At 31.3% G+C, this 24,701-nt stretch overlaps 1 protein-coding gene across 10 annotated transcripts in view; it reads right to left on the reverse strand.

The window, feature by feature from the left end:
- The window catches only part of mamo (maternal gene required for meiosis), a 103,174-nt gene that overhangs the window by 15,414 nt on the left and 63,059 nt on the right, over window positions 1–24,701 (reverse strand). For 7 of the 10 annotated variants that reach the window (XM_088203541.1, XM_088203537.1, XM_088203540.1 and 4 more), the window contains one exon: window positions 19,371–19,453. The exons of the other annotated variants lie outside the window; for them this stretch is intronic. In XM_088203541.1, coding sequence (XP_088059667.1) covers window positions 19,371–19,386 — 16 coding nt within the window. In that variant the 5' untranslated portion in view covers window positions 19,387–19,453. The remainder of the gene's footprint in view (window positions 1–19,370; window positions 19,454–24,701) is intronic. 10 annotated transcript variants of the gene reach the window in all.

A 24,701-nucleotide genomic window follows, 5' to 3' on the forward strand; every position in this document is an offset into this window, starting at 1 on the left:
ACATTATATTTGATTTGATAATCTATAAACTACATTAATAATCTGATAATAAGAAACGGCAGATTGTAAAAATGTATGGGGGCTTTTCACAGACTTAGGCCAAAAATACGATGGAAAATAAATCTCATTGTTTTTATAATCCAAAGTGTTTTTTTTTATCTTTATTTTATTCGAAATACAAAATTGTCAAAAAATATTGACAATTTTCTCTACGATTCAAGTATACGTGAGCTCAAAATTCCTTGGTAACTCAACACTAATCAATCGAAGAGATCGATCCGTTCTGGTCCTTTGATTATTCGCGTTCATTATAAGAAATCATCATCCTATTAAAACAATAATATATCTACAATGCTACTATATTATTATAATTACATTGTAATTTTTAGTTATATTTTTTATTATATGGCAATAATTCGAGAAATCTCGTAAATATTGAGAAGCGAAATAGAGAATTTATATTTCTCAAAAATTAAAATAAGTTTTTTCTTGAAATGATAATTTAGATTTAGACATTTTAACATTTTTTAGGGAAAGCAAAGTCTTATTTTTGGATATTATATTTTTCAGATTACTTGATTTTTGTGGCAAAAACATTTATCTTAGTATAATTTCAACGAAAGTACGTACCAGTCATACAAAGCTTTAAAAACGCTCTTTCGACAGTTCATTGAGTGTAGTATTGTAATGCTGTTGCCAAGCAAAATATTAAATAAACAAAAAGAAAACAATACTCATATGTTTTATATCTACTAAATATTTATAATTTAAAAAATGATGCCAGTTGCATCACAATCATTTGACTTACTTGCCAAAATAATAATAGCCGAAGAAGCTAACACTTATCTAGTTCTAAAAGTTCGCAAATTCATTGAATTCAATTAGTTTACCGAAGCACAAACTAATAATCAATGTTGGTATCCCTATTATGCTGCATACATGATTGAGGCAAAAATAAAAATGGATATTTTTATTTATTTATGATACGTCATGATGGTTATTATATTACAAACAATAATTGTACTAATGAATATTAAGAATAAATAAATAAAAAACAATAATGGTGCACATCTAAAATAGATATGCACCGTCCCACATGAATTAGTCTAGCTCTTCATAGCTATCGCCGAAAACATTATTGTGTTTGAAAACCTGGATGGCATGTACAAGATGAGCGTTCTCGATCGCTGACATCTTATCTGCAATGGCCAAGAATAAGGGACGCGATTGCATTCTAAAGCTCGCAGATGAAAGTTACATGCGAGTGTATTTAAAATTAACATAAAAGTAATTTCATTGAAATTGCCTTTAACAGAAAATATAAACATTATGTTTTGTTTTTTTTTTCAATACCAGTACATCCATATCTGGTTTAACACTATAATGGCCGATGATACAACATGTGTACCATGGACTTGCATATAGTTAATTGCAGATGGGTATCCAATCTTTGTGCCACGTTAGCGTTATTTAACATTAATATCGAAAATTATATTATTAAAAACATAAGTAAAGGATGAGCCAATTTAAGAGTATTAATTTTTGATAAAAAAAAACACACAAATTAAAGGATATTTTATATTGTCACGCCCGTAAAACTGTCTGACATATTATAAGATGATTCGCAAAGAATTTTTAAAAATATTTTTAGTGGGTCAATTAAGTATTTTCGCGTATTTTCGATTCGGTGTAAGCTCTGTTTGAAAGCGAGTTCGTGCAGATCTTTAGTGTATTCCAAGTCGGAAGCGAAGTGGAAGTTCGGTATTCGAGTTTCGAATGATATTTATGTACGTCTAACGTCCCTTAAAGTCATAGATATTTATTTTTTCATTCGTTGTATTATGACAAACGTAAGCCTAATGTATCAACTGAGCTACAAATAATAATTATCCACCAGACTTTTCAGTCTATGTATCAGCGACATATTTATTTTTTTAATTATTATGTGTATTATGCTTTATAATCAATAAATGTCACTTTGCAGCTGGGGGGAGTCAGTTTTTAATATAAGCGCATTAGTGGCCTTTCTGATATTTTTTAACCAATGGTGATGATTAGAGGCAGAATAAGAATATTTGTTTTTGTTTGAACATAAGTTCATTGGGACAGTGGATTTGACTCATTGTGCAAGTGGGATTTATTTACGGCATAAATATGGCAACAGTGGTTATATTCGGAGATAGTACCTGCTCGGCGGCAATATTAGAGATCATTTAATTTTATACCCTTTTAACAAGTGTTTGTTTATTGACTAAAAAAATATAACTTTACAATATGATTTCTACATTCAGTTGCAAATTAAAAGTTGAGGCCTGGAGCAACTGATTGTATTTTAAAAACCATCAAAGGTTATAAAATTTTGATTTGATTTCGTTCAATTAATTTTAATCATGTTATTATTTTATTGCGAAAATATCGAATTGCGGAAATTCGAAGCGACCCCTGCATATTATTATTAACTACTATTTTAATTAAATTTTCTATGACGAAATTATTATCCAAGCTACAAACCCTGATTGAAAGTTTCCAAAATCCGCCGACAGATGCCAGTAGATTAGCTCTCAAAGAGAGAAAACAAAACTCAACAAGTGGTCGTCCAAATATAACCGCACGCAGCTCCACTTTGCCGCCACATTCGAAGCTCTGGGAATTCGCAACGGGTCCGAATTTAGATTTGCGACATTGCATAAGACCCACACACATACTGATCGTGCAGAAAAACTGCCGAAAAGTGGCGGGGGGTGGTTGTGGAGTCATTTCCCACAGCGCTCTTGTGCGAAACGCGCCATGTCATATATCACTGTGGCATTCGTTCCGAGAAATTGATGCACTCGTCCATTTTTTATCGTTTTGTTCTACGGTTAGCGGCGACTAAATAATAGGAATTCACCGAGCAAAAAATAATATACACACGTAGCCGTAGAGCGGCCGTAGAGTGAATAGGAGCTTGCGGTCGGTGGGCTCGATTTTATTTTTTCGGCATTCTTGTGCGTCGAAAAAGGAAGCGATAGGTCAAATTGTCCAACGGACGCGGCTCGTTGAGTGTATAATATTGTTATGCTGTTGCCAAGCGAAATATTAGACCCACACACAGAAAAAGATTTTTGACTCTCCTCTAAACATACAGAGTGACAGTAACAACACTTTTTAATAATCATATTTCATAATCTACTATACATAAAAAATATGAACTTTAAATAAACTTTTTTAAGTGTACTTTAAAAATATTAGCACAAAAGAGTTTTTATTAATTTATATAACAGTGGGTGAATATTTTTGTTTTAATATACCACAAGTGATAACACTAAGCGTAAAATAAAAATATTTTTTTTTATCATATATCAGAACTTTTTATAAATTATTATTGCAATAAAAAAATCTAATTTTTAATGCGGTTAAAATTAATAATTTCTAAAGCATGCCACACAGAGGCGTTAATAAAATAATATAAATCTTAATGAAATTGAAATATAAAAAACAAACTGATTCTTAATCATCAATTCTCAGGTTATCCCTCAAAAAAAATTAAGAAAGGTTTTGAATCTATTCCAAAAATATTTTTTAAAATATGTCATTTCAGTGAAATCATATCGACAGATATATATTTTTACCAGTGAAAATATAATTTACCTGGCAGATATTATTTCAATTACATACGTAGTAAAAAAAGGTGTTTTTTTAAAGCTGATTTGTGCTCAATTTCATCCGAGCAAGCAATTCAAATAACCATGGATCGTTTTCGCACCAATAAATTGATAATACGCATCCGCAGAGACATCGTACAGTGTTTCTGCTGTGGAGCGTAGTATTGAGGAGGACCCGAATAAATCGATTCGCCATCGAGAACAGCAACTGGAGCTGTGTACATTCACTTTATGGAAGATTTTGCATTTATATACCATTGCCATTATTTATTTAAATGCGATGTATAAACGTTACAGTGAATGTTTTTTTTTCAGTGTAGTTATATTTTCACTAGTGAAGTCCAAATATATTTATACTAGCGAAAATACAGTTTAACTGATAGGCTCAAGTGAAATATATTATATGCTGCTCTAAAATGTCTATGAAACTCAATTGTTAAAACTCAAACGTTGCTGCTTAAACCTAAGCCTAACCTACACGAATTAACGAAACCAAACTAGACCTAATGAAAGCTCTAAAACTAAATTTTAATATTCTCATTAGGTCAAGTCCAAAATACTCATCATTCAGGGGAAAATAAGCGGAAGAAGAAGTAGAGATCTCGCATATTGCTCCATAGTTTGTCACTAGGTCTTAAAAATATCATAGCTATCCTTACCGATATTATTACGGATTTCTGTTTTGAGAGTATTGGTCGAAGTATATTCAAACCGAATTTTGGTCAATTTTGGCGCAAAAACAATTATCTTTTCTTAGAAGTCAAAAATTCACGTCAAAAGCAATAAAATCATAATATTGTTATAAAATGTTTTATTATGAATGACTCGTTTGGACAAAAGGCCTACTAATAATTAAAGATAATACTTAACAATACAATTGTAGACTGAAGTCTTGTGCGTAAAATGTGCGATAGACAATGCGTCTGCCTGCCTAGAAACCGCTATTATTATCTACCCTTGCATTAACGATTTCGAAAGTTTCACTTTAAATCGGTAACATATTGTTGGTTAAAAAATCAAGCGATGCAATTGGACCAACAACATCTGAATCTGTGATACGCAGGAGATGTCTCGAATTATGAATATAAAAGATGTGACGCTTTGACACATTACAGAAGATCAGAAACGTACTCAGACAACATACGGCATCCGAGGCAAACCGAGAGAAACTCGCATCCACACGAAAGTTACTTGTGAAAATTTGATGCAAATAAACTATGACAGAAATTATTATAATAAAAATAAGCACTGATATTGAATATTGTATAAATTATTATTCATAGTAGATATATAACATACTGTTTGATTTCATAATATACAGCAATATTTTCACGCGTCATAATAGATACGCGATGCTTCTCTAAGAAAAATTCTTATTAATAGTGAGTCATATCCACATTGCTTCAAATACAAAAATACAAACATCTTAGGAATTTCATTGGTATCCGATTATATGTATGTACTATGATTTCAATTTAACGATCCATATTCTACAATAATATAAAGACAAATGTGTCATATGTGATTCGAAGTGTGGTAACATTTTGCATCACAAATCATATTTAATTTTCTATTAGAAATATTGACTTCTTGAGACTAAAAAGTTAAGTAATACTTATTTAATCAAATAATTTAAATTCTATAGAAATATGAGGGTCTAGGTTTCTGAAAATGTTACATAATGACAATTGTTAATGCTGAACGATAAAGGATTTACCGAAGTCCATCCACAATTAATTCAAATCATCTTATATATTGTATATCAAGAATGATTTTAAAATCGTCAGCATATAACCAGGCGTATACCAAGCCATGGATCCAGATTTAAGCATTGTGTTATTCCAAAGAATAGTAAATACACTTTCGAATATTGTAGAGAATAAACAGCAAATTCTTATTTTAAATAGGTAGGCAAAACAAATAGGTGCAACACGAACTAAATGAAAACGAATGTTACAAAATTTGTTCTGCGTTTCTTTAACTTTTTAAATTTTTCGATTGTATTGAGGTCTGCACAATTGTTGGTTAAAAATAAACCCTTAAGCTTTTCGCGAAACTAAAATAACACCATAAGAAAATTTAATTTGCTCCACAGTTTTTTAAACCATGGCGAAACCATTACAGCTAATAGTTATTATCAATTTTTAAAAAGGTTCAATTCTGTGTTTTAAAAATATGCGACTATATTAACCCTTTAAAAGTTGGATGAGTTGGGCTAATAAATATTGCCTCATTCACTATAATCACTACATTCATTGCGGCAACTTATTATGTTGTAGGAACCAAGCTACCAAAACGAAACAACACTTTAAAATGAAATTACGTCTCTATAATTTCAACACATCTTAATTATCATAATGTTATAAATATGGAAGATCTCTTTGCTCCGAGAGCATTAATTATATACCTGCGTCCAAGAGGACAGTGATAATATAAATCTTCTTAGCTCGTAAAGATAACAAATTATTCTATGGCATGTTCATAAGTTCATCAATACACCCGGAAGCTGGGGTTACCGAGAGTTTTAATTAGACGGCTCTCCTCGAAATCTTCAGCGAAAAACTTTGAACTTGGTACCAGAATCATCCGAGTTTTATCGAAAACTTTAGAGCTTCTTTGAAACCTTCACAACGAGCTTCATCGAGACACTTCAATTAATGAAGTTATTTACTAGCTGCGAAAAATGTGGAACGTCCTCCTTGCATTTGACACTTTGAACATGCGTGATTATTGACAGCTGTCTGATTTACAGTGCTGCCAACATATGAAACTCGAATTGGATCATCTTGACAATTCTACATGATTATATTATTTGCTGATAATTTACTTTTCTAAAAAATATATTTAACTAGTTAGTTAGGTTTAACACAAGCAATAAAAAAATACGCAATGGAGAAGTTGTAACATATAAATGAACGAACAATAATTTTATAGTATTTGCATGGAAGGATAAAAAAATCGTCATGATATGGACTAGGTGTGGCTTATCAAATGGGTGCTATTCACATATAATAAATTAATAACATATAATAAAAAACAAGGGAGATTACTAAAAACGTAATTCAATATCATATCTTCATATTGAAGATTGCTTCGAGAAATATCATAAGATGGACAAATATTACAAAACATCAATATGTAATGTACATAAATAAATATATTTAGTGTTTCTTATATCAAAGTAATAAGATCAACAATAATAAATTCTATGTGATAAAAACTATGTTGAAACCGTTGGTAATGTGTGAATTCCAACACTGAACAATTAACTAAATACTATTGACAAGGATAGCCTAATTTTTGTGATTAAATAAACTGGACCACAGTAGATTCAATAAGAAAAAAATTTGTCCGGTAAAAGGTAAGATAATACTAGGTTTTGTATTATCTTAACGGTTTTAGTGACGTCAACTAACCGCCAAGATCATGCGATTTAGCGCCGTTGGATTTTTTGTGGGAGTCGTGACTACGCCGGCAACTCCGAAACGTTGAAGCACATAAAAACCAACATCCGCCAAGTTATAGTCGAGATTGGATCGGCTGCAAAAGCTTTAGAGACGACCATTTAATTAATATTATTTTTCATAAATAATAAAATACATAAAATGTTCAATTATTAAATCCGAAGATATCCTCAAAATTGTGTGTTTTTTTTTTTAAAAAAAGTTGGATCAACCTTTACATAGTTATCAATTACATATTCAAGTGAAAATCTAATATGATTTTCCTGAGCTTCCTCTATGTACTAAATCTGTTAGAAAAGCGATTGAATTCTTAGCATCTGCTCGAGCGGACCTCCAGCGCCAGCGCAGCGCAGCGGTTCGCAACAATTTGGCCATATCTCACAAACCGCGCGTCAGGTCACCGAGCCAGTGGGTCAGTGGGCATGAGCCAAGCAGGGCCAAGGCACATTATCGTACTACATAATATGCACACGCGTTATGGCCCGCCGCGGACACGATCGAAATAAATAGAACGGTCAAATTGGCAATGGTGCGACCGGTCCGGCCAAATTGGCGGCAATGTGCAGTCAAGATCAAGGCCGCCGTCACACGGTGTTTACAAAACCGGATTCCGGGCCTCTTTTACATAATCCAATGATAATTGGACACACGCGCGACGTTCATAAAGGCCGTTGCAGTTTTTGCGCGCGCGAATCGCTTCTCGCTTTGTAGTGAAGATGTCACACGATGCGTGGTGACGCAATATGCGGCAGCGCATCCGCATACGTCGCGTTGGGAGAACAAAAACCGGGTAAGGTAGCTTGATAAATTCGTTGAGTAGGCTTCTTTTAACTTCCTATAAAAAGCTTGAATCTCACAGAACTGATTCATTACCCTGTATCGATTTAAGTCATTCAGATAACGAGTCTTCCTGATTTTTTCACGATTCCTCTAGGTTCCTGATGAGTTAATGCCATACAAAGCCATCAACTAATCAAGAAAAACCCACTGGAAGACCCTTTTAAATACGATATACTTATTGGGCACTCACTATAGATAGTAGGGCGGTCAATAATAAGGCGCGTCCACACAAAACCACAAAGACTTTTGTTGTGCAGACAGTATAAATAAACAACAGTGAATTTCTTACTCAACATAATTGATCAAAATAAACCTGCACGTAATTAGTCAAAGCTGCTAAGCACATACACATGTAAAGCATTTAAAAAGAGCCATTAAGGACTCCATGCAACACGACATCACATCACAAACTTTATACAATTTTGAATACATATTTTTGCAAATAAATTATTGTAAAAAATGTTTTTGATGTCTAACTGCAGTCGACAATCTTACAAAGTTATTGGCAGCTGCGGTGACCGGTAGATCATCTCAATATGACACTAACATAATGATATGCGATTGAGACATTAATCAAATCTGCATTAGATACATTAAATTATACAACTAAATACACCTTAAATTGTATTAATGAGCTCTTTATTGAAGTGAGACAGTAAGCATGTGATGGATATTACAAAGTAAACTATATACATATTCTTTATTCTTTCATTTTAATAAACTGAAAGCCAGAGGAAAGAGTTTGGAAGCAAATTGTATTCTTAATAGAGAATAGTCTAGATCTAGAACATACGGCCCACGGGCCAAATCCGGCCCGCCACCGGATTTACCTTGAATCCGGTCCGTGGTCCTTTCATTCTTTTTCTAAATTTCACTTAGTTTAAATATACTATTAAATTTAAAAAAAAATGATCGCATTTCACAGACTCGTGATATTTATTGAAAAATATATTCACACACTTAAATAACAAAAATATACATATGCCTAATAATGAAAACAATAAATCCCTTCTCTTCCTCTGATAATGGTTCTTAGGTTAGGTATAAATGTACTAGTGCCGATTATCAAAAGTGATTTAAGATAGAAATCGCTCAAATTGAATCTCTATTTAGATTTAATATATTTCATTTAAGAAAAAGTTTTTCGCACAAGTCACAAATATAGAAATAATTTTCCGAGAAAAATGCAATTTTTCGGACTCTGGAAGATTTGTTTAAAAATCCAACAGTGACAATTTTTTAAAACTATCTTTTAAAATGTCATTACACTGAAATTCTGGCGGGGGAGTCATTTATTTCGCAGCTTACAATATTTAGAAAAAATCTAATCTTTATAATGACATAAAGATCAGAAAATCTAGATTCATTATTATTTTTAAGCTCGTCTAAAGCTTTTAATGTAAATTTAATTGGAAACGAAGTGTGTCTTCATATGCGTTAAAATGAGCATAACAAATATTTGTTAATTGAGTCTGAAATACTATTTTTGCCTAAATTATTTTATGTGTGATATAAGAGATAAGCTGGTTTTTTCCTGTTGCTTTAAATTAAGATCATTCAGATGTTTAGTCAAATCTGTGATCAATGAGCGTTCCCACTGCGACGGCAGTGGCACGATTTTATTGCTTTTGACGTGAATTTTTGACTTCTGAGAAGTAATAATTGTTTTTGCGCCCTCCTATTAACCAAAATTCGGCTTAAATACACTTTGACCAATACTCTCATATCAATAAATTTTTAAATAAATAAATCTCATATAAATTTTGTTTAGTGGCATAAGAAAAGCTGCTTTAAATTTAAATTGCTTTAGTAAAATGCTTGACAAGAAGTGAGTTTCTGGCACATTTTTTGTTAAAAAAAAGCAATCAGTATATGATAGGTTTCGACATTATTAAGTAATTATTCAATAAATATTTGAGACCATTATGATAAATTTAATTTTATCGATAATTTTTGAGAAATACAGGGTACAATTTATTTTCTTAGAAACTTTGGTTACGACAGAGTGATGAGGAAAAATACAGGAATAAATATGCTTCGATGTAAATAATGCAGCATCTATAAAGAGCTGTAAAAAAGTTTAGGAAGCACTCGATTAATCGTTTTGGTAAAAATAGTTAAGTCCATTGGTTGCATAATAACAATAACAACAATAAAATTGCACATATTAGATAAGTTAATCGTATAATGTCACAAGTCACGGATAATGTGTATTCAACTCAAAGATATTACATATAAAAAATATGCAAAAATAAATAATGTTAACACGACCAAAAAAAAGTTGACCTCTAAATAGACAATCTCAAATTAATACGCAAATGGGTTACAACTTCAAACAAAGAAAATAAAAACAGCGATTGTTCTCAGTTTTACTTTCTTTCTTTATAATTTTGTATTAAAAATATATCTTATGTAGCTAAAATTAATTTTTATTTTTTTTAAGTACAAACATATATTTATAAAAAACTATTGGAATTGCATCTGAGCATATGCCATTTTTTTATTTGATTTTAGTGAAACTTATTTTAAACTTTATAAACGTGAAGTAAAAAATATAAAAAAACAGACACGCACTTTGAATAAAATCAATGACATATAATTTTCGAATGAATATATTAACTATATATATATAATTTAAAATCAAGGGTAAAAATAATCCTCGTTTTTAATTAAGTTACAAAGCCGTTTAAAAAATATTTATTTTTGTAATCAAATTTTTATTTCTAAGTGTAAAGATTAAATCTGATGCACTTAACAGGCGAGGGATGGCTATTAATAAATTCATTTAAATTTATAAACAGCCGCTCAAAATTGGCAGGTGCTTCGATAGCAATAAATAACACACCACGCGTCTAATATACAATATATGTATAATAAAGATAATATAATAAATTGTATATTCGTACACAATACAGGTGAGTCACAATAACTAGATGATTGAATACTAAATGTACTTAAACCCTTTGGACGCGTTAATCAAAAATAAATATAAATTTTTTTTTTTTTTAAATTCAAATTTTACTTTGGTTCTGTGTTTAAATGTTCTGATTTTTTAATTTTTATTTATTTAAAATGATATTTTATGTTTATTCACAAAAAAAAGTTTTTTCTTAAAAACATTTTTTTTTACTGATTTTTGCGTAAAGAGATAAAAAAATCAATTGAGCGACTGTAGTCGACTATCGCGTCCAAAGGGTTAAGAATCGAAGGACGTAAAATACTATTTTTATATCTAGAACACTTTCCATCTAGGACGTAGAACGGTTTCTTGCATATATTGACAGACAAATATTTGTTTTAGAATATTTTGATGAGTAAAAAATGGTGAGTAAATAATTTTAAATACGCACTATGTTCTTATTTAAATAATAAAAAAATTAAGTGGTTCGTGAACAAATTCATTTCATGAAATATTAATGCAATTATGGATGAATAATGCATTAACAACAGTGAAGACTACTACAGTGTTAAAAGTAACAACTAGCTTTATTATATGTACCCCAAAAAATCCTCTTTGAACTCCAAAAATCCGGTTCATTATCAGATAAAAGCGGTGATTCAGTTTCGCACCTAATCATCTGAATTGGTGAGAAAGTAGGAATATTTTTTTCATCCACTTCTTCGATCGTATTTATCAGGGTTCGGCAAACTACGACCGACTGTCTATTTAAATCTGGCTCGCGAGCAAAGAATATATTTTAAGATATCAAAGTATGCGCTTTAACAGAAAGCTGAGGAGTTGCAAAATGTGACAGTATGTGGTGCTCCTATTGCTTCTCATTCCTCTGTGGATATTCGTCATGGCATTATCAAATCAAAAAAAGAGAGTAGTGGATTTCAAATGTTATGCTTTTAAAGCAGAGTGTAGTGTGAATTTTTTTTATTGAATTAGATAACAAAGCATTATATTTATTGTGCGATGATATCTGTACTGAAAGAATATAACATAAGTTGTCATTAGAACTTTTCTTGCGAAAATGACGCTGTAACTAAAGTCAGTTGATAAATAGCTCATTTATTAACTATGTAATACAATAAAGCCATTTACCGATGGTGTATTATTGTTGCAGCCTTATTTAAATATATTAGGCTTTTGATGAGAACAGTTGCTAGAAGTATTGAGCACATTGCGAATAACATCAATAGTCAATTTAATAGCAAAGCAAATGATTGTCAGACCTACAACGTTATTCGCGTCGCATATTCAATTAAAGAGTTAATTAAAAATAATCATAATAAGTACAATTAACAATTACTGACTTTTACCACATTAAATTCGAAATTAAAATTATATTTTTTTATGGAAATTAAAACCGTTGTTGGCAAAAATATGTGTAGAGCGGGTCAAAGTTTAGTTGGAAACAATATGAGGTTTGTGAAAATGCAAGGTGTTCAAAGCCTCTGATTATTGTATTATTCATCAAAAGGTACTTTGTAGGAAATATCTCAATCTATCACGTGTTATTGAACCAGTTATGTCAACAGTTCCGTGGCTTTTTTATTATAATTGGAAGCCAAATACACTGACTTGCTCTACCATACAGCAATTTGATGGGTCAGTCATAATAAATTTTTATCAACGAAAAAACTCGCCTTTAGCGAATACTGAATGGTTTTGGAAATTTTCTTTTGCTGCAAATATCATAAGATTTCAATTAATCAAGTGATTAATTTGTAAAATTATGATAATCTAAGATTCAAATTCCAAGAAAATAAATTTCTTTAGATGACGAATATGAGTATATAAGATCATATGCTCGTGGATTTATATTGGAATTTAGCAGCACCTAAGATACTTTAAAATATGAGATACGAAAAATCACAATTTGTGCCTAGAACATTTACGATCTGTCCCTTCGCAAAAAACCTCTGGTATAGCTTTAGCCATAAATTTATAATAGAAACTTACTTTACTTTGCACTTTCACTTCACTTCTGATTTGAAATACACGAAAGTTTGGCTCAAATTCCCATCCAAGTGGAGCTTTCATCGAATCAAAGCATCATTTAAATAGATCACTTCGATTGTCCGATTTGTTCCAGCCAAGCAGTCACTTAGAATCCCCAACTCGAGCTTTGGGTCAACTTGAAGACTACTACGACGCAGCACAACACAGCACGTAGCACAAATTGTTCTGCCATATTTCAACTTAAGTGCTGATCACAATGCACAATACTAATCTACTGTTACGGTGGAATCTATATCGTCAAAATATTATCATTATATTTGATTCACTCCTTCTGCAAAATGTGTTTGTATAACATCATTTAATATATATGATATCTCCAACACTAATTTAATAAGGACGCAGAGGGCGTTTTTTAGTTGTCGGTCGTTCCGCATCAACAGGTGGCGGCGGATCCAATGCGCGCGAATCGCTAACAGCAGCAGCACAGATCCGGATGTTGCAGATTCGGTCTCTTCCAAGAAGTGGCCAGCCAAGAGCGACAAGCCAAGGACAGGCGCCAAAGTGAGCGTCGACCTTGAAGCATCCACGGATTTCATTGCAAAAACATCGCGCGCTCTACACGCACCAAGAAAACGCGAATTATTTTGGTTCGCGCGCGTGTCAAGATCAAGGTCCTAACCGGAAAGTGGCTCAACTGAATGCAACTCGGCCAGGGGTAGTCAATGCTTCATATATCGCATGTATTACGGTAACACTGTACAACGATATTTTTGGCAAAAGGTATCGTCAATGTTTCGTTTTTTATAATTCGTAATAATAAAAATTATATTTTATATTTTTATGTATAATCACTTTACATTATATTTATTAATTTATTTTAAGTAAAAGTTATTGAATGAAAATTGTTATTAAATATGAAAAATTATATATTTTTTTGTACTTATAACAATTTACTGAGCATACTGTGGGAAACAACGATTGACAACCCATTTTTTTAAATATGATAATAAAAGAGTCTTGAAACAGGCAGAGAAGACATTCTCTCATGTCAAATTGACCCCTGGTCTACGCGCGCACCTGCTAAGTTAAGACTCGCAGAAATAGTGCGATTTTAAATTATTGTTTTCCTGTATATAAATAAATTAAAATAATATGATCCGAGATTCCTACGAAACAAAATTCTATTCCTAATAAGTTACGGATTAATTCGGGAGCTATGATCTTACACTTTGCAGGATAGTCGAAATTATATAATTAATAAGAACAATATACAATTATAAATGTAAATCTTACGCCTGTTTGGGAACCAATAACATGAGAAAATGGACGAAAATCACGAGAAATTCACTACTTATAGATTCGGATTTCTGGTACATAATGATTCAATTCAAGGGTCATAAACCAAGATTCACTTTTCTGCGTAACTTTGATTTTCAACTCAATTGGTCGACGAGAAAATAATCTTCTTGTTGACCGACCCTGACTGCCATACGCCGCTCATACACATCAGAATGAGAATAGACTCCTAAACAAGATGAATTTCCAATTGATTATATCTTATAGATATTCTAAAATATTATAAGAAAATTTTTGCAGCAGAAAAAAAATTGTGGAAAAAATAAAAATGCTTATAATTAGCATTTAATTATTTTGCAACTATAAACTACTATAAAAAATCATAAAAAGAGCTTTCTCTTCAACATAAAAAATATGCACTAAAATTAAACGAGTCTAGAAAAATGTATTACCCGCAATAAATCACCAGCAATTAATCGCTAGCATAAACAATTTATAGCTTACAAATGATCGCTAACAAATTTCACCGTCTAGAAGCAATGATATGATTAACGGTGTGGCAGTCTAATTTTTTTTTAATACCTACGTATTTTAAGACGAATAAATGTCTATGAAACTCAATTTGACAGTTGCAAAATATGCATTTGTTGTTCAAACCTAAACGAATTAATCTATAGGAAATTTAAAATTATAATTAGTTTTAAAACTTTCATTAAGTTAAGTTAGAATTTGGACGTTTTTTAACTGTTACAGTGAAGTTATATTTTCAATCGTATAATTATAATTTTACTAGCTAGACAAGCTAAAATGTATCAAAAAATTGATTTATTATTTTACTAGAACTATATTTATTCACTGCAACGATGGTAAAAATAACACAATTCAATTTAAAATGATCAATGAATTTATATAAATAATATATATTGCGTTGCGATAAAATATGCGATCAATTGACGCTGCGGTAAACTGCTAGCGATTAATTGCTGGCGGTGAATTGCTGGCTATAAATTTTCTGGACCCCCATATTATTTAAATATAATTTACTTTGTAAATACGAAAATGATTTTCCTGACCTCGAATTAAACGTGATTTTATAAAAATAATCCTAAATTTTCACATAACTATAAATAAGCTGAATATTTTTGTTCTTTATTTATTTAATATTTTTTTTTGGTAAGTTTCCCTGATTTAATTACAATATCGATTTTATAAACAAAATCTAGCAAAAATCTAATTTAAAATATCGATTATATATGTTACAGTGAATGTGTATTACTAGTGAGATTATATTTTCACTAACATTTAAATAAAATAATATCAGAGCACATTTTAACCAGTCGATAAACTGTTATTTGACAGGCGTGAAATGTCTTTTTACGTGCATTAAAAAAAATACTGTTCTAAAATGTTTATGGAATATAATTTTACAATTACGAAACGTTTATTTGCTGCTTAATAAAATTAATTAAAACTACACATATTAACAAAATTTAACTTGACCTAATGACAGTAATAAAACTAACTATAGTTTTTTTAAATAAAAACTACTTTTACTGCTTAATGTATGTTTAGTATTTTAATTTCGCAAAAATATTATTAATTTTTTTTTAACAGGTTTAGAAGGTAGTGTTATTTGCCAAAGTATTGCTTTCACTAAAGTATAATAGATGGTTTAGCATTATGTAAGAAATCTAATTTCTAAAATCAGTTAGCGATATCATGTTATTACTTTTATGTAGACACAAGAGAAAAATTACAGTACTCTCATTTTCGCAAGTTAAATATTATTTTTATATACATTTTATTTTTGTGCGTACGCTTAACTATTATACATAAAACACATAAATTGTTCAAACACCTTTCAGACAAGCTGTTGCAACACACGTGTTGTTTATGTAATCAGTACGGTCAAAATATGTGTGTATAGAAAAAAAACTTTGTTTGCGTAATTGGCGAATTGAGATCATCGCCTCCAGTGCGAAAATGCGAAAATTATGAGAAAATGCGCGAGGCGTTTTCTTGTTTAGCTTTTCCCCGACGATACCGTCAAAACGAATAAGCAGACTTTCTTTTAATAAAATACAAAATGCGTTTGATTACCCTGTGACTATATTTAGATGATTTGGACCTCTATGTAGGTTTATTTTAAACTCGGCCTTTCCATTTTGATACAATTACAGTAAAAAATGCCAAATATAATGCCAAACAACGAATATAATTATTATTCTAATTTAGAGGAGCCAATTATTCATAGATTAACTTCAGAAGGAATATATATAATCTATATTATAATAGTTCTATATTAATACTAAGTACTTATTTTTTGCCGTTATGAAAATCAGAACAATAAAAAACAACTACTTTCGAAAAAAAAGGATGTGAAACACACATATGTTTGATAAAATAACGTTTGGGAATATCAAATATAAATAATAAAATATGTATTAAAGAAAGGCGTATTTTTATAAAACAATGTTCATTCTTAAATAAATATGTTTCTTAGGAATAATTGTGCATTATTTGAATATTTTTGCGTACACTTATATTTATGTGCGTTACTAGAAAATGTATATATTTATTAGTAATGTACATAATTATTAGTTAATATTAAATATATATTTATTTGTTATTACACATATAGGTTATGTGCATGCCGGGACCACTCGTAATGGTTGTGAAGAAATTAGTCGCAAAAGGCTTGCTAAAAGAGTATTAAAAAACTCTTTGATTTATTTGTGTTGCTTGGATCTATTAAAACACGATGTTTTTCACAAGCATTTAACGGTATCCATTAACAGTTTCAAAGCACTTGCATAAATTAACTACCTTAACACAGACAAGGATCGGTGCCAAATTTGAAGGAATGCGGTGTATATCTCGGATAAACAATTCCGAATACTGGATTACACAGTCCATTGCCTAACTACCGTTACGCAATTATGATCTATAATACCAACAACAAAGAGTCTAGTTCTGCTCCGAACCGTCAATATTGGTCAGAGAACTAAAGACAAAAACGCATTATCAAAGCTTAGACTTAAAACAACGAGAGCCAAATTCGCACTAAATCTACTGAGACGACTCATAGAAATCTTAGAAAGCAGATTGTTACCAAAGGACAAGGTCTAGCTAAGCAGGCACTTGAGTCTCAAGAGTTCAACCCGATCTTTGATACGACTCGAAACTAATATATTCATTATTAAAGAAACTGAAATTTCAAAATTGTAAAAGTTTTACCTACGGATACAATGATTTTTTTGTTTGGTTTGAAACACTTCCGTTTACACTAGAATCTGAGTCGAAAAAATGATCAAGGTTGAGAGACAGCAACGTTGTACTTATAGTGTGTTAATTCTAAATCCCAATTATATTCTAAACGAAAAAAAAAATGCTGCTTAAATCAATTAAACTGTCGTGAATTTGAAGCAGCAAGAAAATACGTTGATAATATAGAAATAAATAAATGAAAGGCCATTCGATGAGCTAAAAAAATATATATGTATACTAATGGTAGTTAAATTTGATGAACGTTGTTCAGATATTGTTCGGAACTGTCATGCAACTGTAATATTAAGCTATCAGAAAATATCTTGCGCGTTGGGTATGAAAAAAGTTAAAAAATAAGTCAATCGCAAAATAAAATGCTATTTTCAAAAAATACAAACTTGATTGGATACCACTGAGATAATCTAAAGATCAGTCTGGGTTTATCAATTGAATCACTCTTCTATTCACAATTTGAGGGATTATCTTATGGTATTAAATTTAAAAAGGTAAGTTCGGCATATAATACAGCATTTTAACTGTTCAAGAAAAAATGCTTTCTTCGTTTAAATGGAACACAACAGTGAGAAACAATTTAACAGCTTAAGTCACAAGGTACACGCTATAAAACAGAAAGGAATAAAATATCTGGCACCTTGAAAAAAGTTGCCCACAAAACGGTCGTTTGTAATCTGTTTATTGGCAAAAACTCGCAACCCTTCTATAATTGGTGGTTCCATGAAAATCTGTAATAGAGGGGACATGGATATAAATAAAGGTAAACAGACAACTAAGAATCACTTCTTTTCAGACATTTCGTCTGAAACTTTCTCAGATATACTTCTGACATTCACACTTGAACATCCACTTCGAAGTTCAAGGCATCAGATTTTCAAGATCTCTCTAATTTGAAATGCAACCTAGAGAAGACCGACTCAATATTAGATCAGTAAAAATTGCAAGAAGTAGCCGCTTCTCTCTTCGCACCGGATACGCCTGGAGCCTACGGACTCACCCACGGACAACACTACTTAATTTTTGGGCAATATATTTAATATATAAAAATAAACATCCAAGTCAAGACTGATATTTTACTTGAAGTAAGGTTTATAAAAAAATGTTTATTCTATTATTCCATTGACATTATTCTAAATTACTAACCATGCTGCGATTGCCCTGTACAATGTACAATGACTATGATTGATTTGTCTTCCTTACACACGCACAGTTCACTAAGGCTATGCCTGACACAATAACACATACACTACGTGTAGTTTTTTTTCGACTATTTGCGCTTAATTTGAAAGTCAAACGAATGCGCAAATAAAAATCGGCGTCCTTGCGCATCGTTTTATATTATACAATTCGGCTGCATACATAGAGAAATTGTTAGACAAACACCGTCAGTTATTGTCAGTTGCCGAAGTTACATATTTTCGCAAGTGCGACGCACACACCTGGAATGAGTGTAAATAAAACACACGAAAAGCGAATGGTAAGAATGCGCGTAGGCAATTTATTCTCGTTCCGTCCGCAATGAATGAACGCAACAAATGACCTTCGCCAAGACCGAGTGGCAAAGGTCAGAAAGGACAGAAGGACGTCAGGACAATGGCGGAACTAAACGGACGTAGTTATAAAAATTACATAGGAAAGAAAGCGGCCGTTTTTAACAGATAGTTACAGAAAATGGAAAAATTAACATCTGTACAAACATTTTTCAAAGACAACGTGTAATTTATGACCATAAAAATTGGTGAAAATCTATGTGTGGACCGAACCTTAACACTATCACATTGGCACGATTATTCGAATAATAAAGTTACAAGGGTACCGGAAAGAAATACATGTTTTATTATAAACAGCAACGATTGCAATTTTTAAATTGATTTCTTTCCAGTACCATAATATTATTATAGCAAATGGTTATTAAATACATGAATGTACAACTACCTTTCTCTCTTATCATCTTTCTTAGGAACCAATGTTCTTCTCATGTCTATCCCCTCGATAGGTTTATATCAGTGGCGAATTACCTGAAACAAAAAAAAAGTTATTAAACTGCCAATTTTGTGCGCTGCATTTTGCTAAAATATTCTAAACCGCAACGAGTAGACTAAAAAAAATTAAACCGCTTTGAATTGCGTTGTGGCGTAACCGATTGTATTATTTTTTACAAACATGAAGCGATTTTTGTGTGCAAGATGATTTCCTGGAAAACCCATTACGCGCTAGACGACGTTTCAAATTAAGAAGTTACCGAATAGTCAGCTTCCGAAACCGTTTGACGTCACATTGAGTAAATAACAATTTAATTCAAAAAATCCAGAGTGGATTAATGCAAAAAATCGGATGATGTCACATTTTGCTTTCATGTATTTTTAAAAATAAAGCTGACTTTAACAGATGCAATTGTTGGACGAGATAAGTTGATACAGACTAGCTTCACTCTATTAAGCAAAACATAAAAAGGTGATGTTTGAATTAATTTACCATTTTTGATACAAAACGAAACTTTACTTTACATTCAGTGATCTGCTTTTAGATTAGTTATAAGTTGTAGCAATCGTTTTATTGCTTAAATCTATTTCGCAAATTGCAAAAGATAAAAATGCTTAATTTTCTTGAGAACTTAACTCATGGATATATTTTTTAAATGTTTTTAGGTACAGGGCTAAAAAATCAAAATCGAATAATTTTGAATTGCAGAAATTGAAGTTAATATATTGAAGATCTTTAATTTAAATTTGCAATTTTATTTAGTGTCTAGAAATAGCATAAATAAGTTTCTTCTTAAACTATTTTTAAGTGCAGTTTTAAATTAAAAAATATTTTTACATAATTATCAATAGCCAATTATCAATATTTTTTTGACTTAAGATTTTAAATTACAACTATGAATACTTTTCTGTAAAAATCGCTACAATATTATTATTGTTGTATATCATAATTAATCCTGAAAAATAAATAAGGATAAGTGCGCCTTAAAAAAATAAAATCAACAATATCAAAAAACAGATCTTTCAGTAGAAAAAGTAATTTTATATTTATATACATCTTATCTTTGTGTCAAAAAATCAAAAATGTTAAATTTAAATATTGGTACAAACTTTAATTAAATTAAATTTTAATTGTGTATAAGTAATAATATTTTTTTGTAAATCTTCCATTATAACATGACCAGCGTTAACCCAATGCGTTACAACGAGGTAAGCACAATCAACACCTACAAGTGAGTAGTGAGACATATGTAAATCAGTGATATATTTTTTATTATAAGCTAATTTAATAGCTTACAATACGACCTAATTTTTTTTAGATTTTTTCCACATAATTTATTTATATTTGATAATTAAACCTAATCTGGAAAGCGATCTCCTAAACATAATTCTGTAATTATTTAAGTACTTTTATATATTTAAACATCTATCGCTCATAGCTTTGGTCAGCAACAGACGCTTTATAGTTATTTTTATATGGTAAGATAAAATTGTTTCTTTAATTACAACACATCTTAGCTATCATAATGGTATAAATAAGAGAGAATCTTTTACTATTAGAGTACAATATGTTGGTCCAATCTCTATCTAAGTTGCAGATAGTCAGTAGAGATAGCAAATTATTTTATGGCGTGTTTATAAAATTTATAAATAAACATGGAAGTTGGAGCTACCGGAAGTTTTGATTAGTAGACCTCAAAAATCTTTGTACTTAGAAGCTGAAAGGAGTTGCCGAGTTTCATTGAACATTTTAGACATTCCTTGAAACCTTCACAATAACATGATTTATCAACGGCACGGAAAATTGGTAGCGTCGGTAAGTTTCATTGAAACCCGCAATGGATGCGCGAATAGATGACAAAACGCTATTATGCGTACAGTATTGTAAATCTAACGGAATAAAATAACAGTAAAAAGATCTTTTCACATCCGAAATTTCTTCAGGTCATCTTTTTTATCTAATGCGAGCAAAACAGTTGAGTGATGCTTAGACATTTTGCAGTGTTGCTTTCAGTGACAATGGAGTTTTCTTGAGGAGTTTCATTTTGGAGAAGTGAGATTTTAAAGTAATTTTTGCTAATGTAACGCATGACCATCAAACATACTATACTATTAAACCCTCCCTACAGATTGACTTTTAAATCTATCTTAACTATTTGAGAATTGCAAAAAATAGTTACGAGATCTCATTACGTAGCATTTTTCTTATAATTTGGCACCATCCAATTCGATCAGATAACGATCGATCAATGAATTCGCATTCGTGAATCTGCGTGCCAACTATCTCTATACACACATACATACACACACGCACACACGCACATACACACCTACACACATAATATAGTTGCATCATCGCCAAACGCGAAATGCACGCAGCCGTCTCGGTATTGTTTCGGCCGAGGTCGCGAGGGGCCCCGCCGGGGGGCTGAGGCGCGGGGGGCGACCGTGACGTCATCGACTGAGCATCCCTCCCCTCGTCCCGCGCCCACAATTGGCCGCAATAGTGTCACGGTCGCCGGCGAAAATTTAATAATAGGCCGCCGGCGGCTTTTTTCAGAGTGCAGCCGCCCAGAGCCGGACACGCACAGTTGAATGATTATAATAAAAATTATCGACGATAATAAAAGGTTGAGAGGCGCTGGGTTGCACGGCGGCGCGGCGCTGCGAAAGCGGGAAGTGTCTCAAGTCTGTCCATAAAGGTCTGTTTACACGAGTATATAATAAAATTATAATAATAAATATATAGAAATTACAGTGCAGGTTAGGTCAACTAATGAGGCAAAGGCTTTCCAGATATGTACATATATAATAATTAAGATAAACAATACGATTAGATTGTTGCATTAATTAATATGTAAAATAAATAACATGCTGTATGTTATACAAAACTATTTTTTTAATATAATAATAATTAACCTACTGTATTAAAATAAATTAGAGCTTATTTTTAAAAAAAATGCGAATGACGCATATGTGCGTACTCCGGCCTTAACATGTTATATTAGCGTTTCTTCCACCCCTCGACTCTTTTGATTTCATCCAATAAACTATTTTTTCCAGAAAAAAAAACCGTTAAAAAATGTTTACTACCTCAAAAAAAATAATAGATCGTCGTGAAATATCATCTTTATATCGCCTGTTTGACACAAACTTTATGCTTCGTCTCAATTTCTGGCACATAGAAGACAAAACCATCCGGAACACATTTTGCGTAAGTTTTCGTTTCAAGTTCTCATAAACGCAAAAAGCGTCGCACGTTCATCATGCGTATCGCAAAAGATGAAAAATGTGCAGATTTTCAAGAACAATCTGGCATTTATTTTTTCCAGGAATATGCTAAATATTCATGTACCTAGAATTCGCATGCATTAAAAAAAATAATTGTATTTTTTTGTGGTAGAAATCCATTTTAGTACTACGTTGTTCCCATTGGATTTCTACGTCGAAACGATTCGGTCGCACTTGCTTTTTCCAGGAACATGGGAGTTTTTGCCCCCTTCCCTTGTATTTGGCCAAAAAAAATGCACGTCATTTAATGAAAAATTTGACTGGCCGACCTTTGACTGGCCAACTTTCTCCCTCCTCCCTTCCCGGAAAAAGCCAAAATGATGGCCCTGATTTTAAACTCAAAACTCAAAAAAAATTTTTAAACATGTCATTTCCGTGAAATCATACTGAAATACATTTTCACATAATGTTCCATAAATAAACTGTGGGTCGCAATATTATTATTTATTGCAGTTTATTAAAATATAAATCACTTCTTATTAGTAAACTCATCTTAATCTGAATTCTGTACAATGTGTGTGATGTAAGTTAGTGTTGATTTTACTTTTGAATAATATTTTTTATATAAACTAAGCAATATGAGTCATGACTATTAAAATATTGAAAATCAGTGTTATAAGTCATTTTTATGAACAAACATTGGGAGGATTTATTAAAAATTAGTCACCGTTAAAAATTAATTTATTGTTTATATTTTAGTGACCCTAACATAAATGAAGAATATAGAAATGTCGCGTATTAAATACATATAACAGTAGTCAATTAACTATTTTTTGTGCAGAATACTTATATGTATTTAAAGAATATAATATAACTTAGAACGTTATTACACCACGACACAATATCAAGGAGAATTAAGAACAAAAAAACACAAAAAGTTAACACAGCATATTGAGTTGTATAAATATTTTTAAAAGTTAGTTTCCTAAATTAAAGCCGAAGACGAAAAACCGTTCAATAATGGTGATTTTGCTAAACGGATTAATTTAGCTATGCCCGAAGAAATTTGTTCTGAAATAGTTAAAAGTTTTGCAGCGGTAAGTTTGTCTTCATCAACTTACAAGAATACTTGAAGATATATATGAAGGAGAGAGTGTGAAGGAACAACTCAAAGAAAAAGTTCTTTACTTCACGCATTTTTCCATTGCACTCTAGCTACAAAGTTCAGGTAATAATTTATATCCTCGGTGAAAATAAAACTAAAAAACTAGCAGCGTTAAAAAGTTTGAAAATGATATAAAAAACCCATGCAATTTCACTGTATAATTCATCATCAAGCTTTGTATAGAAATTTTTCGGCAGCAGATTCAGTCATGTGCGTTGTAATATCAACAATAAATTTTATTTGCAAGACCGGTCTTAATCATCGTCAATTCAAAGCTTTTCTTGAAATTATTTAGGCTGAAAACAGTGATTTGTTGTACCAAACTGAAGTGAGGTGGTTGAATCGCGGAAATGTGTTAAAGCGATTTTTTGTTCTCAGAGTCAAAATTGACATATTTATGATCGAGAAATTAAGACATGTACCGAAACATGTGTTCTCTCGCTTTTTTAACTGCTATCTAAGAACATCTAAGGGTGACATAAACTTGATTGTGATTTATATTATACAGTAAATGCTTAAGAAACGAAATTAGATTTATTTTAAAGAAAACCTCAATTTTTTTTAAAAACAATAAACGTGACATCTTTCCAATAGAAAATTTTATTAAAAATATCGAATCTCTACAAAATGTTTTTACAGCCCGCTTTTCAGATTTAAGGGCAAATTAAAATTATTTCGATACAATTATAAGCATCGTCGAAGACGATATACAATTAGAGTTAATTGATCTTCAAGCGAATAATACCATGAAATTAATATTAAAGAATGAAAATCTAATCGAGTTCTATTACATTTTAGAGGAGAGCAATTTTCCTAAGATAAAATACAATGCAAAAAAATTAAATCAATATTTAGTAACATTTATATTTGCGAGCAGACGTTTTTTAG

This window comes from Plectrocnemia conspersa, unplaced genomic scaffold (genome assembly GCF_051122295.1).
Source record: "Plectrocnemia conspersa isolate PC_06_02 unplaced genomic scaffold, ASM5112229v1 ptg000014l, whole genome shotgun sequence".
Lineage (NCBI taxonomy): Eukaryota > Metazoa > Arthropoda > Insecta > Trichoptera > Polycentropodidae > Plectrocnemia > Plectrocnemia conspersa.